The sequence below is a fragment of the Tetrao urogallus genome (genome assembly GCF_951394365.1).
Source record: "Tetrao urogallus genome assembly, chromosome: 1".
NCBI lineage: Eukaryota > Metazoa > Chordata > Aves > Galliformes > Phasianidae > Tetrao > Tetrao urogallus.
In genome coordinates this window covers 41107118-41125580 of record NC_136813.1, presented here as the reverse complement: position 1 = coordinate 41125580, position 18463 = coordinate 41107118, and the positions used below count along the sequence as shown (strand labels likewise).

Genomic DNA, 18463 nt, shown 5'->3' with positions numbered 1-18463 from the left:
TCATTCCATAGTTTCTGTAAGAGTACATAGACAAAGTATTCCCTGGATCAATGTCACAGTATCCCAGAACAATTAAATAAGTTTTTTTAGTTTCACAAGTGTCTAAGTGAGATATTCAGTCTTTAGCAATGTGTAGAATCCATAATTCTCCATAATACCTCTCTTACTGAGACTGCCAAGAATACCTGGAAAAGGACTATTTGAAAAGAGACCAGAATATTTCAAGTCTCACATTTGGAAGACAAAGAGAAATCTGAAGTTGTACAGACATCTTATTGAAAAGCAGAACCATCCCTGACTAATTTAGAGAAAGTTCAGAAGAGTTTTAAAATAATCAAAACAACTCATACCACCGTAAAGGAAGACGAATATCAATATTAGAAATGATTAGAACAATTAAGTTCCATCCACTCTTCATTTTGAACGATTAGGTATAGGTTTCCAGATAGTGGGATGGGGGGAGGAAGCAGAAAGGTCTGCTTTGCTTTCTTCTGCAATGTGTAGAATATACACCACAAGCCGTAAGATGAAAAAAAACTTCACCCATTGTACTTCAAAAATAGCAAAAATGAAGTAGGTGAGCCACTGAAGTCATAGACAAAGCAGTGCTATCAACAACCTGATCAATTTTTCTTCTGTATAACAGATACTGAAATCTGAACTAGAAAGATGAAGAACCACCTTAGTATGAACAGAGACAGAAAATGCCGACTGTTAAACCTGCATATACCTTCTCAGTAACTGACAGAGATGCTCTGCTTTTGAGCCTGAAAACAAACCAACTGCCATGGGAACTTTAATAAACTCTTCCCTCTCTCCCAAAAAATAATCAAAAACAAACAAACAAAAAAAACACGACAGAAAACACTACATACCTTCCTTCACAAAACTTCACCAAGGTCAGTTTTTTACTCAGTATCAATCTTACAACTCAATAAAAATAAATGTGTTACACAGATTCTTCCAAACCTGATTTAATTTTTGAAGCTCTGTTCCCATATTTGATGAACTACAGCAAAGCATAACATGGAGCATACACAGAGTTGACAGGTAAAATAGGAAGGGTTTAATCATACATAAAGGAGCATTGTGTAGTACTGATCAAAAAGCACAGTAAATCTCTTTATTCCAAGACACAGATCTACATTTCTTTGTTGTATTATTTTATGGCACTCAATCTTTTGGGATAAAAAATTTAAGAATGTTTCTATTAGTGAAAATTCATCTGAAGTAATATCTATACACAAACAACATGAGCTCTGTAGTATTTCTTTTACTGAATGAAAACATTTCAAACACTTACGCAATGTTGATTCATTTGTATGGTTACTATGAATTGTATGTCTCAATGTCCTAATCTCAACTTTGATTAAAGCACAATTTCTGGCTCTTCTACAGCGAAATAAACACTGAAGAGATCATCTGTGTTATTGTTACAAAGGCCTGTAAAGTTTCACGTGCATTTGTTTCCTCCACAATGCCATTTTATGCCGTAACTGTTGACTGATGCAATAGTGCAAACTAAGCAATAATCTCATTTCTCAATAAGTCCTTAATATGATTGTTTTAAACTCCATTATATTCCATTCAAAGTAGCTATTGACAAATGTGTTAAACAAAGAAAACAAAATGAATACCTCAGTCTGACCTTCATGGGCACTGGATTCATGAGTGACACGAATTGCCTAAAATTGAAGTACATTTCAATCAGATTTTACATAAGGTATTATTACTTATATTACTTTAAGAATCAATGTATACTCTTCTTTTTAATCAAATGCTATAGCTGTAAGTTCTTTTGTTCAGTGCTTATAATAGACAGGTAAAGAAATTAGATAACAAATATCTCCACTTCCAAGGAGAAATTTCATCAGACTCAATTCAACTCAAACACGTAACAGTTTGTAATTGCTCTTTAACACACAGAAAACAGTGGTTTTGTTAAGAATCAGTTCCTGGCTTAAATAAACTCAACACTCAGGTAGAAGCTGTGATTGGACATCTTGTGTCCAGCATTTCCGCAGAACATTTTATTAAATCTCTACCATTCTTGCTTGCTAGTACTTCCCTCAGTCATATTTAACATCCTTATTTGCAAGAGTGTCACAATAAGGTTGAATTGAACTCAATCTTGCAAGTTCTTACATTATTCATTTTGACAGGTGATCATTACCATCACGAGCAACAGCACTGTTCTGACCTTCTGTCAATGGCTAGATCTTCCATCACATCCTCTGAATCAGCACTGATAATGATGCAACTAACCACACTATCGGCTCACTCATCTAATTGTCAGGAATTACGAGGGAAGAGAAAGGATATTTCAGTTGAACTGGTTCCTTGTGTACTACAGCTAAAGGCATAAATGGACGGAGGAAGCAGGACTGTCCTTTCAGTCCACTCTGCTGGCAAGTACAAATACTTCAAACTACCAAAGCAGGTATTTTTGCAGCAACTATCTGATCACAAGCTCACACAAACTCTTATTGTTTAAGTAATTTACTAGATCACGCCCCAAAGACAGTACTTGGTCATGCAAATAATTCTTAAATTGTTTAAAAAGAAGAAAAAAAAAAATACCAACTTCGTAAGTTTCTAGATATTTGGCCCTCTCTTCAGGAGTCATAGATAAAGAATCTTCTAGGAACTTTTTCAATGATGAATTGGTTTCTTAAATATAAAAAAAGACACACATTAACATACTTTGTATCATGCTTTAGCTCCTACATCATTCAAATCTTACAGATTGCTTGAATCCAATAAAAGATTTAAAGATATAATCACACAACATGAACGCCTACTACAAGAGGAATTGCTACCTGCTGCAGATTGAAGTGTTTTGAGTGCTCTAGACTTGAATTAGTGTGAAATACTGGTTTTATAATTATAGGCAGAAGCACTCTTTCAGCAGAGATGCACAGAGAAAATAGTATACAACCTGTCAGTCCCTCCATATCTTCCCCAGTAGTAAGGAAAAAAACAGCAATACAACGAAAACAACCAAGCAACCAAATAACACTTACCAAAGTTCATTTTCTCTCTGTTGTTGGCAATAGCATGAATTAGCCCAATTGTCCCACAGGCATTGTTGATAGTTTGCTTCATGAAATACACCGATGATTTGACATCTTGCCCCTTAGCTTTTATCCTCTCTTCTTCTTCTGTTCTGAAGGTTTCATACTACAATTAAAGTTTCAGAATTTTCACAAACAATATAGATACTGGCTATGTTATCCAAAATGCAAAAATAATTTGCATAAGTAACAGCTGCCTCATAAAACCAAAACTCGTTTTGCAACTCTTAACAGAACCAGCTTATGTAGATTTGCTCAACTGAAAAACTCAGCATCATATCTATATCAGAAAAAAAAAAGTCACACTTAAATTATCATTTTGAAATATGTGTTATCTAATGGTATTTCAAAAATGTTCAAAATACTTCCTTGATCTGAGCACCAGTCATCATCTCTCTTTATATCAACAAGTTTTTAAGGATAGAGGTCTCAAAAGCATTATCAAGCCAACTGTAATACTTCACACGTTTAACCAGTATGAAGCATTCTTACAACTTCAGTCTTTTTATACTACATTTTTATCTAGGAATATTAAGATTCATATAATGTTCACAGCTTCAAAATGGCTCTTTAAAAGCCATAATCATAAGATAAACATTTATTTTTCTGTAGTAATAAAAACAATTTAGTTTGAGTCAACAATCTCAAATACTACTGTAAAGCTTATCACTGATTAAGAACTAGCAAAAAAAATCTCTTATGTTGTGCAATGGGTTTTTTTCCCTCCCAAGATGACACCTCAAATAGAAAAGGATGATAAAAAAGACAACAAAACCAATGTAAATGTTATAGAAGATGCTGCTATTTCCTCCTTTTGCCTAGCTTAGGTCATCTTCAGGCACAAAATACTGAAGTAGGTGGACTTTTTATGTAATTATGATGAATTAGAGTTTGAATGTTGAACAGAATGAGGAATGTATGAAAATTTTCTCAGTCAATAACAGACAAATTTTTCCAGCATAAGGATTGTACTCTGCAGCTTATCTCAATGTTCCGAACATTCTAAATAATAGCAAGTGCATTCAGAAAGCATTTTAAATTGAAACCACTTATCAACAAATTAATAAGGAAAGTCTTAATTAAGGAAAAAATGTCATGGAATGTATTATACAGATCAGATTAGAGAAGCAATACAGCTTCCAATCATTCCCTGTAAAAAAAAAATCATTGCTGAGAATGCTAAAAATACAACTTTGAGCAAGGATTGACCCAGATCACCTCAAGAGTTTGCTTCCAATATGGGCCATCCCTTGATACAGATTCACTGGAACAGGCTCAAAATGCCCAAGACTCACACTGTTCCACTCTCTACAACCTACAATGCAGACAAAGCAAGTCATTAATCTTTAAACTAGACAATAACCCTAAGATTATCTGTATACTAACAAGGGTATCCAGCCCTAAAAGCAAACTGATACATACTGAGGGGAAAAGAATGGGTGGGAGTAAGCAGTAAAAATATATATATACTCTTCCACCTTAAACCAACTGTCCAAGAAATAAAAGCTATATTGATGCTGATGACTGAATTGAAGATGACTGAAGTTTCATCAGTGGAGCAAAACAAAAGCTCAAGAAATACTTGCAATTGATAATGTTCCACACTCCACTGTGCTCCTGCTATTGAGGCCTTCTGCTAAAAGTAGCAGAACTGTGCCATTTCAGAGTGCAGTTTAAATTTTTGAATTGTCCGCAAGAGAAAACTACTTGATGTTTGTCTTCTCCCCAGTCCAATTAAAACACTTGAAGATAAACTGGAAATATACACATAAGGTGTGTAAAGAAAGTTATCAAATAAGCATTCTGTTGTTTGTTTCTAATCAAGAGGTCTCTGAATAAAATTTAACTCTCATTTTGATTCTAACACCAAGGCACAAGGTTCGCATAACAGTCTGAGTTGGAAGGAACCTTAAAAATCTTCTAGTTCCAACCTCTCTCCCATGGCCAGGGCTATCCTCCACTAAATCAGGTTGCTCAAACTCTCGTCCAACAGATCATTCCCATTTCACTTACAACAAAAGTGATCAGCTCATTACTAAATAAACATTTACCTTTTCTGTTATTGGAAAGAGAAGAAGCACTGCACATACAGGTCTTGGCACCATGCTAAGCAGTTCCGGTTCCATACCATAGACATCTACAAATTGCCAGTTCGGATGTATACCCAACTGCTTGAGAAACTGGAAAAGAAGATACCGAGTAATACTAAGTGAGCAGTCAAACACACATAAGAAGCATAATTAAGCATTTGCAATGTGAAATACAACACCATACACTTTCCAAAATCTTAAAATAATAAATAAATAAATTAAATTGTGCTACATCAGGCTGAACAGTGCTAACAAAGACACACAAAATCCCAATGTTTTACATGTCATATATAAAGCTTAAATAGCTTTATGAAATGAAAGAAGCAAGCACTATTTACTAAGACATTAAACCCATTCTGAAAGGGTGGGGGTTTTTTGTTTTTGTTTCTGTTTTTTTTTTTTTTGGTCACCCATTAAGTACTGAATATTCACCTTAACTGGAAATCATAGGTCAGAGCATATATGAAGAAACTCGTGACGTTACTTCATACCACGAGTACTTCAGAATATCTGATGCCAGCTGCTTATATTGCAGGTGTTGGGTTCCAGTAATTCAAAACTGGGGTCTTTGATGGTGTTGTGGTTTTGTGGTTTTTTGTTTTTTTTTTTGTCAGTATTCCACATCAGAACACCATGTGGACCAGTGGGAGTTAAAGAGTTAATGTTCTGATTCCGTTAACTGCCATTTATGGGCATTTTGAGTATCCAGGTGGGAGGGGAGGAGCTGGCGGGAAGAGGAAGGGGGGTGGAGCTCCGGAGGACCCCAGAGTCTGCCTCTCCCTCTGGCCCAGGCTCAGCCGTCTCAGCTTGCCGCGAAGAAGAGCACGTGCTTCCCTCGCACTATCGTGGTTTGTCTCGTACTTTGGGTACTCTTGTCTCTCTCATTTTGTTTGATTCGGTTAAATTTAGTGAATTACCGTTTGTTGTCAGAACGGTCAGGTCGCTGCTGTTGTGTTTTCTCTGTTAAAACTACCTGCTAGCTTTCTACCCTTCCCCCTCTCCCAGAGCGAGGCCCGGGGCCAGCTGGGTGGCGCGGCAAGCCGTTAGTACCCCGTCCTTTTTTTTTTTTATCATTCGCTCCTTTATGTTTGGGGTGGTTTTTTTTGTTTGTTTGTTTTTCTTCAGTTTTTTTGTTGTTGTTGTTTGGTTGGTTTTTTTTTTTACTTTTTCCCGGGGCCTGTGCCCCCCTGTCATGGACTTACATATAGGGATAACCCCGTGACAGATGGTCTTATGAACAGAGACAAAAACACACCTTTCTCTAGGTGTACCTTTTAAGATGCCCTTTTACATTTCTTGAAATCAGGAATACTTTGAAATTACGACGGAGTAACATACTTTGAAATAGAGTAATAATCACAGCTCTTCAAGTAATTCTCTGTTGCTTCTTCAGAACTTCTGAAAGGAGTTTAAGTCAAAACCTTTTGTCATCTTTTCTATACTACATGTAGACATCAAAATACAAAAAAGTGATTTTGGATCTGTTACCTAACACTGCTACTTAATAAGGAAGGAAAGAGCAACTATAATATCTATTAAACTTGGGACAACCATAACCTAAAACACAAGTGCTTGAGTTTTTTAAACAGATATTCCCTATTTATTAAGGTAAGCTTTGTGTAGAAGCACAGATGGTTAAGCAGGCCATCTGGTCCAACTCCCCTGTTTCAGTAGGGACAGGAAGAGCAGGTTGCTCTGAACCACATTCAAGTGGCTTTTGTAGAACTCCAAAGGTGGAGACCCCACAGTATCTCTGGGCAGCCTGTGCCAGTGCTCCATCACCCACACAGCACTGAAGGGCTTCCTAGTGTTCAACAGGAAACCCTCATGCTCCAGTTCTTGAAGAGAAAGACTCCCTTAAAAGCTTCATCATACTTCCTATTCAGTGCTATCTGAGGAAACCTCTTTATTGATATACCTGCAGTGAAGATGTTAAGGCTAAGAAGAGGCTAAGAAGAGCAAACCCAAGTCATAAAATCACAGAATGGTCTGGGTTGAAAAGGCCCACTGTGATTATGTAGTTTCAACCCCTTTGCTATGTGCAGGGTCAGCAACCACCAGACCAGGCTGCCCAGAGCCACATCCAGCCTGGCCTTGAATGCCTCCAGGGATGGGACATCCACAGCCTCCTTGGGTAACCTGTTCCAGTGCATCACCACCCTCTGAGTGAAAAACTTCCTCCTAATATTTAATCTAAACCTCCCCTGTCTCAGTTTAAAACCATTCCAGTCCCCCTTGTTCTATCACTATCCACCCTTGTAAATAGTCGTTTTAATACTTGGAGATTACAACAGCAACGAAAACTGGTTGACATAAAAATGGACAACAGGATGAGGTTTTAAATGGAAAATGAAGAATAAGGTCATGTAAGCAACTGAAATCAAAATCAAACCCAAGAAAAATCAACTAATTCAGAACTTTTCGGTATTACCTCACATTTTGTTTCTTAACATGCCATTTTCATACTAATGAATAGCCGTCTTCAAGCGCACAATGCTTTATGACACAGAGAAGCTGAATTTTTTTCTGGACTACCGAGCGAAAAAAATTCCATTTAAAGTGTGATATATCCAGAAAATTCTTGTCACAATTCTGTTTCTTCAGTGTGTTTAAAAAAAGCTATACTGACTAACAGACTCCTTGTCTTCACAATAAAATTTACGTATTTCCAATGCAATCCACCAAGCAGTTTTGAAACTTTGTGCTCACTATGACCAGGTACTGCTGTACCCTTGAAACAGAATCAGATCAACACAGATAGCAATTCAATCTATAACACAGTAATCTAGACTAACTAGCTGAGTTGGTTTTCCTCTGAAACTACTCTTACTGAACCAAAGCTTCAAAAAGCTCTGAGGCTGACTCTGGAGGTAGAGCTATCAGGTCAGAGATTCACAACAGACAATTATGCAATTACGCATTATGCTGGAAAAAACAAAACAAAACAAAACAAAAAAATGTTTCTGCACATCACAAGTGCTTTCACTCTGTATGGGAACAACTGCTAAATCACGGCCTGAGCCTCTGATTAACCACCTGAGACGAACAATGAGTCAGCCCTGGGAGAACAGGTGAAGGTAATTCACCTGTGCTACTGGAAGGGGTGGAGCCTGGCTCCACCTCTCCTATACCCCATTTAAGAGCTCACTATAAATGGAGAGAGATCTCTTTTGGAGATTGTTCCTCTTGGAGACTTCTCAGTGAGCCCAGAACAAGAGTAAGCTTTCCATCTATTCTGCTTTGGCATAATAACCTGTTCAGCCCAACTTTCCTGTATATTTCTTAATTATAACATCTGTATATTCATTGATTATACACTTGGTGAGCCAGCAGGCCAAATATACTAAAATTTACATAATGTCCTTTCTAGGGAATTTCTATGAATGAGTCAAGGGGTGAGAACATCACCCCACTAGATAAAATAATTCTGGAGCAGATTCCAAGATCTGTGGGATCTCCCTATTATGAATTAGTGAATCATTGAGAAATGGGGTCCTCTACACATTATGGGAAATGTTGCCCCATATCACATCGCAGACTCTGTTGAGAGGCTTACCAAAGAATAACAATTAGCTGCCTCTGCAATGGCATGGCCATAAGTGCTTTAAATCATGCTGAAATGAGGAATTATACGGCAGAAAATGAAAACCAACTTTTGAGAGACCATATCGAAAAATTACAGCAAGAACTTGGCATATTAACAGGGAAGAAACCAATTCTGCATCTTCCGATAGATCAAGTTTTCAACATCTCAATAGACACTGAACAGACTCCTGAATCAGCAGACTTTGCTGATCAGGAAAACAAAAATTCTAATAGATCTCAAAGCTCTGATTGTGACATATCTGCTAGAGGACTGTCCTGTTATAACTCAGAAAACAAGGAAAGTACAGGATAGACTGGCAGGGGTGCTGCCTGATCAGTGGCCTCCTGCCCAGACTCATTTGCATGTAACAGCCCAGCCATACACGGCAACAGAACTGATGGATTTAGTACAGTGATTTCGGCAGAAGCCTAGAGAAAGCGTGCCACCTTGGTTATTAAAACTGTGGGATTCTGGAGCAGAAAGTGTTATGGTGAATGGCCCAGAAATATCCAAGTGGGCCACCATGACTGTCCATCCTGCCCTCAGGCAGAGGTTATATGCAGGTGTTCAATATCTTAATGAAAACCATTCTATAATAAAATGGTTAATGGCGGCCTGCCGTATGGTATGGCCAAATAAATCTGATATACCTCTACATACAGGGATGTGGTCCTACATAGAAGACCATCAAAATTACATGCACAAATGGGGCATAAGGGAAGCAATTTATGAAGACACTTTTGATGGCCATGATATGGTCAAATTCTCAAAGAGGATGAGAGACTTGATTCTACAGCAACCCCCCCCTCCCATTTATATGGCACTCTGGTCTCTGTATTAAATCCCCTGGTAGCCTCAGAAGCGGTAGTCCAGCAGGCTGCCCAGTTGGTGGCTGACTTATGAGAAACAGAATGCCTACAGACTAGGCACAACATTCTGACATTAGAAGAAGCCGAGGTCCTGTTGGTGATTAAAACCAAGAGGCTGGCTACTTGAGCTCCTCAATCAGGATCCCTAAGGGTTTCCCGAAAACAAACATTTAATGATTTAATTCGGGCTGGCATCCAATTTGCTAAAATTGACAACCAGCTGAACCATGTCCTTTACCCTCTAGACAAGTAAAGCTCATTTCCTGAGATAATTAAACTAGTCTCTGTATATGTGTGATGCCTTTAAGAAATGTCCCTGACTGTACCAAGAATGGCTGTATCCAGCTTCTGTCATTCACTCTCTATTTTAATTTTTACATCCCCCCATAAGTCACAGGTGTCAAGAAAGTCTATGGACTAATTTTTTTTTTTTTTTTTTGTAGCTTACTCTCATAGCACTGAAGGATTAAAAATGGGACCAAAGGCCTGAAAACTATATTGGAACGTAACTAAGACCTGGAAAATAAGACCTATTTGCTCTGTAGTCAACCTTGCCTACTTTAACTGCACTACCTGAAGCCACTGCTTCAGTTTCATGACTAGCTCCAGTCAATTAGCAGTATCTACCTGTAACAAGGGCATGAGTTGGTGGCACTGTATCTTACCTAGGAAGCAAGGATGTTTCTCAGAACACAGAAGAACAAGAAAGACAAATTTATCTACTGATGTACTTCCCTGTTTATCTACACCTATTATGAAACCGATCATGGATTGCAAGCCAAACTGAAAAGAAGAAAACAGCTTATGCCTGATATTTTCACTCCCGATGCTTGTAAGCAGCCTAGCTTGGTTTTGTAGTAGAAAAAACTGAGAACGAGATATGCAGATGGATACCATCTTAAAAGCAGTGCACAAATAAAACCACTTTCTTTCATTCCGCTCAGCAGAAGTTTCAGGAGAGGTTCACAAACAAAGGCAGCATAAATCACTTGCAGCCCCAAGTTTTCCTGATGTCACAGTTCGCAAATTAGAGCTTTGCAAATGCTGAATGATTAACTTTCTACACTGAAGGTGGTCTGACGATACCTTGTAATCCATTCCACCAGACTGCAGAAGTGGAAGAAAAAGAGCATGTTGTGACAAATCAGCACTGCATTATGCATTTTGTTTTTAAGATCACTACAGATACTACACTACATTTGATCTTACCCAGATGGCCAAGAAGTGGCAATACGAAATATGTGCACAGACTGGGAGAGGAGCGCACCAAGAGCAGCCCCAAGGAAAAGGACCTAGGGCTTTTGGTGGCCAGCAAAGATAAGAGCATCCTCCCCTACTCTGATCTCATGAGGCCCCATTTGGAGTACTGCATCCGGGTGTAGGGCACCCAGCACAAGAAGGATGTGAAGCTGTTGGAACAAGTCCAGGGAAGGGCCAAAAGGATGATCAGAGGGCCGGATCATCTCTCCTATGAAGAAAGGTTGAACGGGTAGGACTTGTTCAGCCTGGAGAAGTCTCTGGGGAAGCCTCCTTGTAGCTTTCAAGTACTTGAAGGTAGGTATAAACACAAGGGGGAACAAGTTTTTAAATGTTCTGATAGCAGTAAGACAAGGAGGAATGGTTCTAAATCAAAGGGAGATCTAGGTTCAGTGTTGGGCAGAAACTCTTACAGGGTGGTGAGGTACTGGCACAGCTGCCCAAAGAAGCTGTGGATGCCCAATTCCTGGAGGTTCTCAAGGCCTCATTGTAAGCCCCTTTTATCAGGTGACAGGGAAGAAGAATGATTTTACGTGGTGTCCTGAACAGCAGCAGGCTTTTGAGCAGATTAATCAGGAGATAGCCTGTGCTGTGGCCCTGGGGCCAGTACAAATGGGACAGGGTATAAAGAACATCTTCTACACTGCTGCTGGAGAGAAAGGTCCCACTTTGGAGTTTGTGGCAAAGAGCCTCAGGAGAGACCTGAGGCTGACCCCTGGGATTCTGGAGTTGAGCATACACAGGGTACACTCTGACTAAAAAGGAAATCTTAGACATGTATTAGAGGGTTTGGGCTGCTTCTGAAGTAGTCGGTACTCCAAAAAGCCCACTACACCCAGAAAAGATTGCATCTCTTTCTTATTAGCAGGCAGAGACATGGCAGTGATTTTGTTGACCACATCTGACAGGATGTGATGACTCCCATCTTGTCACTTTATGCCTAAGATCTGAATTTCCTGGGCAGATCCTTTCACTTTGCTTCGCTTAATAGTGAAACCATCACACAGAAGGATCTGGATTATTTGCTGTCCTTCCTCAAAAACTTTCCTGGCTGTGTTGCCCCACACAATGATGTCATCAATGTACTGTAAGTGCTCAGGAGCACCGCCCTGTTCCAGTGCAGCTTGGATCAACCCATGGCAAATAGCTGGGCTGTGTTTCCACCCTCGGGGCAAATGATTCCAGATATTCTGAATGCCCCTCCAGGTGAAAGCAAACTGTGGCCTGCATTCTTTGGCCAAAGAAATGGAGAAGAATGCATCGGCAATGTCATTTCATATTGGAGTTCTAACATGTCTGGTACAGCAGCACTCAGTGGGAGTGTGACTTCATTCAGGCCACGGTAATCCACTGTCAGCCTCCATTCTCCACTGGCTTTATGCACTGACCATATAGGACTATTAAAAGGCGAGAGAGTTTTGCTGATCACTCCCTGATTCTCCAGTTGATGAATCAACTTATGAATGGGGAGCAAGGAATCCCTGTTGGTGCAGCATTGTTGTCTGTGCATCGTTTTTGTAGCAATCAGAAACTGTTGTGTTTTCACTCGTAGCAACTCCACAACAGATGAATCTTCTGATAGGCCAGGCAAAACAGACAACTGCTTAACACCTTCTGTGTCTACAACAGCTATTCCAAAAGCTCATCGATACCCTTTGGGATCCTTAAAATATCCCCTTCTGAGGTAATCAATACCAAGTATACATGGAGCCCCTGGGCCAGTCACAATAGGGTGCTTTTGCCAGTCTTTACCAGTGAGGCTGATTTCGGCCTCCAACATAATCAGCTCTTCAGAACCCCCAGTCACCACGTGAATATAAATTTATTCTGTCCATTGGTGACCCGAGGGCATTAGAGAGCACTGTGTACCAGCATCCACCAGGGCCTTATATTTCTGTGGTTCTGATGTGCCAGGCTGTTTAATCCACACAGTCCAATACACTCTATTATTTTACTGGTACCCTCCGTCACCCCTCTATTTGTTATCTCAGTTGTCTGTAGCAACTGGAGCAATCACCTTTTTGGAGAAGTTGACCTTGGTGGTTGATTTGTCGTGCAATTCCTTTACCTGTGCTTAAACACAGGAGTAGGTTGTTTATGCTACTTCTTCATACCTTCTCTATGGTCACGTAGGTAATTCCAACAGTAAGATGCAGTCTTACTGTTGTCACTTGCTCGAGCAGGAAGACATCTTATTTTGATAGCTGAGATGTTGGATGATGCAAGTTGGGAGGAAACCAAGTTGATCAGCCTCTCCAGTAGGCTGTTTTGGGAATCCTGATCCCCATTGGATCTATCTGGTACCACCATGGATCCATCAGCATTAAGCAAGGTAGACAGTTTGTCTATTTTATCTTCTTGTTTGTTCTCCATTCTGTGCAGCTTTTCAGCTACCTTTGCAATGGCTGAAACACAAGCTCATAGAGGGCTTAAATGTAACTCAAAGTCTTGAAGTGTATTAATCAGTTCATTTATAAGGGGTCTTTTTTTCCCTCTGCCATACATTGCTGCAGATACCTTTCTGACATACTGACATACCTTTCTGGTGCTGTCCTTGTGAATACACACCACATATTTGGTGTATACCTGACTCCCTCAGGATCATGCTCTTGGTCTGGATCATTAGGAATGAAAGTGGGGCTATGTATCATTTCCACCACAGTATATTCTCTGAAATAACAGATGCCTTTTTCCATATCAGTCCATTTTTTTTTCCTCAGGCATCAGATCGTCTTGAAGGGTTATCTTTCATCTATGGCTAACAGCATCTGCTTCCAGAGGGTGAAGGCCTGGTTCTGGCATGTACTAATACCTATATCAATGACTGAGTCCTTAGCAGTGCCACCCAGTTGGTGAGCTTCCTCTACTATCTGGCCACAGACTGTTGGCCCCATTATCCCAACATGAAAGTAACCAGGTAACAATAGGCTCATTTCGGTGATGTGAAAAGTCTTTTCTAAGACTTCTAATTTCATTCATTTTTAGAGATCAATCAACAATGTCTTGCCCCCTCTTACTCTTTCAGGACTTCTTGTTGCCCTCCTGGGCGCTGGTGACTGCAGTCTTACTGAGGGCCCCTCCACTGGACTCAGGGGCACTTCTCCGGATCTCAGAGCCACTCCTCTGGACATCTTTCCTCCTCTACTCTTATAGAGGCTGCTTCCTTTACTTTCCCTCCTCTTTCAGTTCCAACTGCGTCGAGATTCATTTCATCTTCTGTCCTTGTACAGGGGCAAATGACATCAATTGTTGTGCCTCCTGTGATTGATCAGGTTGATCAGTTCTGATGCTCTCACTCTCCAGGTTGGCTCAGAGTCTGTCTCGTTTGATTATGAGAGTATTTAGTTCAGATTGGAGGGTGTCTCACTCAGTTTGAAGGCTATCGAGTTTGGATTGAAGGGATCTCGCTTGGATTCAAAGGTGTCTCGTCGAGATTGGAGATACTTTCTCTCAGCTCAGAGATCTTCCCTTCTGAGAGACTTTCTTTCTCAGCTTGGAGACTCTCTTGCCAGGTTTTGAGATTCTCTCTCCTGACTAGGAGAATCTTTCTCAATCCAGAGATTCTCTGTCTCAGCTTGGAGACTCTGCTTCTTGAATAGGAGACTCTCTTTCTAGACCTGGAGATTCTCCCTCTCAGGTCAGAGTCTCTCCTGGGAACACTCCTTCTCTGCTTGGAGACTCTCGCTCATTTAGTATTGTCTCCCAGAGAGCGCCCCTTTCAGCTCAGAGACTCTCGTGCAAACTCTCAACCTGGAGATTCTGTTTCTAGACCTGGAGATTCTCCCTTTCAGCATGGAGACTCTCTCTCAATTTCAGAAACTCTCTCCCTCTCTGGGATAGTATTGAATAAGGCCCGATAAGCATTAGCCAGGATTAGCCCAAATCATTTATGCCTCCTCAGATCTGCCTGAGCCACAACATCCCTGTCTCAAATATCTGTTTAATCTCTTTCAGATGCTCAGGAGTAAAGTTCCATCACACCAAAGATGTTCATCTCTCTAAAGTCTCTCCCAAACCTCTCCACACTCCCTGCCACTCAGTATTCTCTGGTTTTAAGGAAGGCTTCCTCAAAATATGATAAATACAAATACTGAGTAAAATGATGAACAGTATATTCAGGGAGATTAACAATGTGATCAGATGAGCATTCAAAAAAATGCATAAAGGATTCAAAGGAGAGACTGGAACCTGTTTAAAAGTCACAAGTTCCGTAAAATTAGCAGCTCCATGTGCAAACAGGTTTAAAAGAGAAGGAGGAATCTCTTTTTTTTCATCTCTTTACAGAAGAAAGATAGCAGTGCTCAAAGTTTACAAATATCCCAGAATACTGGCAGTCTGCCTAGACTTTCAAGGTCAAGTTTTTCAGTGAACACCTGTGAAAGAAGTAAACTTTTCCAAGGAAGCTCTCTAAAAGCTAAAAGGCAGCTTTTGCCCACATTCTCCACCAATAGAAGAAGGGCTTACATACAAAGGAATTTTGATTACAATATAACACTTAGGCAATTGTTTATGGGCTGGTTCAGTCCAGTTCCATGACTAGCAGGGCAGAAGGATTTTGCAAAATCCATGCCTCCGGAAAAGGGAAACAGGGGACCCCAAAATAATTAAAAACAGTGGCAACAATCTGAGGAGAAACAAAACTAATTTACTAAATATAGTATCGGAATGCAAGATAACACTCTATAATAGAGTGTAATTAGAATTGAAGCTAATAAATCAAATATAATGAGAGAGTGTTCAAAAGGTCGATAGGCCTCACCATAAAGCTGAGGTGAGATGCGCAGTCCAGCTGAGCAGCAGGGAGGAGAGCCTGATGAAGAAGAGTACTTCAGGTGACCTTGCCAGTGGTTGTATCTCCTCTCTGACTGCAAAGCCCCTTGGGTATGTAGTTCTTCTCTTCCAAACAAGTGCTCAGAACTGGAGCATTAACAGTTTAATTCCCAGTTCATGATTCCCAATTAAATGATGTCATGATGTGGAATACCAATAACCAAAAATCATAAAACTATGACACACTTAAGAATCCATGCATGTTATAGTTATGGAGCTCTGTTTAAGAGTTCACTATCACACCTTACAACAGTATCAACATTAACGTGAGCAGTATGTTCTAATGACACTCTAATACTAAAGTAAAATAAATAACATTAAACATTAAATAAAATAACATTAAAAATTCAAAACACACACGTAAACAAGCAGGAAAAACAAACCACAAAGAAGCATGTGGATAGATGTCCACAGGTCTGTGCATTAACTTATTTCTAGACACACAAACAACAACCATATGAAATATCCCATATTACTTTCATCCTTAAGAATTCTACTATAGAGTACAAAGCAACACAAATCCGAACCTCCCAAAAAAACCCAAACAGAATCTGTCCTTGCAGTTAACAGGATTAGTTTAAAATGTGTTTGTAACTTCATCTGAATATCAAATTACTATTATTATTGTTTTAAACACAGGTGGGATATGAGTAACTGGTGACTAACAGTCACATTGTTATACAGTTTACCAATATAAAAATAAGATTAAAAAAAAAACATGATTAATGATGCAAAGTATACTCCTGTTTAATAGAGATCTTTAGTTTTTTCTTTTTTTCTTCTTTTCTTCCCAGTAGAAGAAGATATGCCTCAGTCTAAAATTCTAAATAACTACAACTGTTGCTCAGTTAAGGCTGGAAAGACACATTAAGAGAGAAAAAATCTAACTTATCTAAAGATAAATACTAGCAAGAAAATCCGTGTGAAGCAAAATTCACTTATCCACGATCCTCCACAATGAACTGATATCATCTGTCATGGATGCAAAGCCTATGAGCAAAGGAGGCTTTGAGAAAAAGAACAGTTTCTTTAACATTCTTGCAGGATTTTTTCCATATAACAACAAGACAACTATACAAGAGTTGGAAAAAAGTTACTTCCTCTTCCTCCTTGATTTCTAATGTACAGCTGATAAGACTTTATTCGTACCACAATTAACTCACCCAGCATCTGGAAAGTGAGAAAAAAGACCAGTAGTACTGTAATTTCTCTAGCACTCACTCATAATTATTTTCTTCCAAATTAGAATTTAATGTCTGAATTTCAATAGTTTTTAAGAATCTGAATCAAGGAAAGTAAAGCTCACAGCAGGGGTGGCTAATTTTAACTCAAAGCTGGGATTAAAAAATTCTTTAGTTGCTCCATGGCAGTAACAATATAAGAATCATAAAATTAGTTCTAAGAACATCACCTTACTGCTGGAAACTTCATAATCTTTTGGCTCAAAGACATCTGCAGCAAAATCAGTAAGCCTGCTGGGATCAACATCTGACCTCTTGTACTTGTTGAAGATATTCAGAATAAAGGCTGAGTGCAATGCATGGCAACAGAATGAGTATTTTTCCTTCTTGTGTTCTCAAAAGACTGTAAGTGCCAGATAAGCCACATTTCCTTTCTCAAGTGTGGATTCTACTGTGCTGGAAAAACCAAGTGTAACTAATTATGCTGATATAGTCATGAGTAAGTGTAAATACGGTAAAATGTATCATTTCTTATTATCAGTCAAAGAGGAAGACTACAACACTGGAATGTATGCAGAGCCATACATACTAGCCCACAAAGTCAGCACATGCATAACCAGAACTAGTACATAAATCTATAATAACGTTGTAACTAAAAAAAGTAAGGCAAAACCCACCCTCACCCCATCCACAACAGGGATTACCTTACGTTAACAGCCTGACCACTTCCCCGCTGCAGAACACCCGTGTTCTCTGCACCTTTACAAGGGTCCTTAACTGCACTGCACACACACACACACAGCTTTCCCAGGAGGCCCCCGAAGGCCCGGCACCAGAAGGCAGAAGCCCTCCTCTCGTTGGGGATACAGGAGCCTCTGCTATACGAAAATGAAAAGCGACGTGCCCGAGCCGCAGGGGAACCGCGCTACCTCCGAGAGAAGGCGCTTACCTGATTGGTGACCTGAAAAAAAAGAAGAAACGGAGATGGGTTACGAACATAGTGGAGCCTGAGAGCTGGCACCCACCCCCAGCCACCAGCACCCCCACGGCCAAACCCAGCACCTCCACGCCGCCACCCCTCCCTCCCTTCCAGGTCAGCGCCCTTTCTCCCCGCCGCTATCCAGTCACCCTCCCGCGGCACTCACGTCGGGGTTGGCCTCCAGCGGCAGCCAGCGATGCGGCTCCATGGCGGCGGGCAGCACGATGCTGACAGCGCCCGGCGCCTCCTCGCCTCAGCGCTGACCCGGGGCCGCGCCACCGAGCCGACCGAGACCGGGGGGAGCCACGGGGGAAAGCAGCCCTCCCGCACCCTCACGCACAGCTCGCCCGCCCTGCCGAACAGCCGAGCGAGACGCCAGGCAACCCGTCGAACGCCTTTCCCCGCAGATACTCCCACACAACAACGGTCAGAAAATTCCCCCTTGCTCGCCCGTCGGCTCCCCCCGGCAATGGATTCTCCCAGCGGGACACAGGGTGGTGCCTCAGCCGCCCCGCCCCGTGCTCCCTCCCACTGGAACCTGCGCAGCGAGCGGCAGCCACGGGGGGGCGCCTTCACGGCGCTGCGCCCCGCAGTCGC

The 18463-nt window shown here is 40.7% G+C and overlaps 1 protein-coding gene across 2 annotated transcripts in view; it reads right to left on the bottom strand.

Annotated features, from left to right (window-relative positions):
* UCHL3 (ubiquitin C-terminal hydrolase L3) overlaps positions 1–18074 on the bottom strand; it is a gene marked incomplete at both ends in the record, with an annotated part of 44048 nt that extends 25974 nt beyond the window's left edge. Inside the window, 6 exons of one of the 2 annotated variants that reach the window (XM_079532602.1) lie at positions 1638–1685; positions 2585–2670; positions 3024–3180; positions 5126–5254; positions 17837–17848; positions 18033–18074. In XM_079532602.1, coding sequence (XP_079388728.1) covers positions 1638–1685; positions 2585–2670; positions 3024–3180; positions 5126–5254; positions 17837–17848; positions 18033–18074 — 474 coding nt within the window. Of the gene's footprint in view, positions 1–1637; positions 1686–2584; positions 2671–3023; positions 3181–5125; positions 5280–17836; positions 17849–18015 lie in introns of both variants that reach the window. The other variant, XM_079532601.1, reaches the window with a different exon arrangement.
* Positions 18075–18463: the final 389 nt, after the last annotated feature.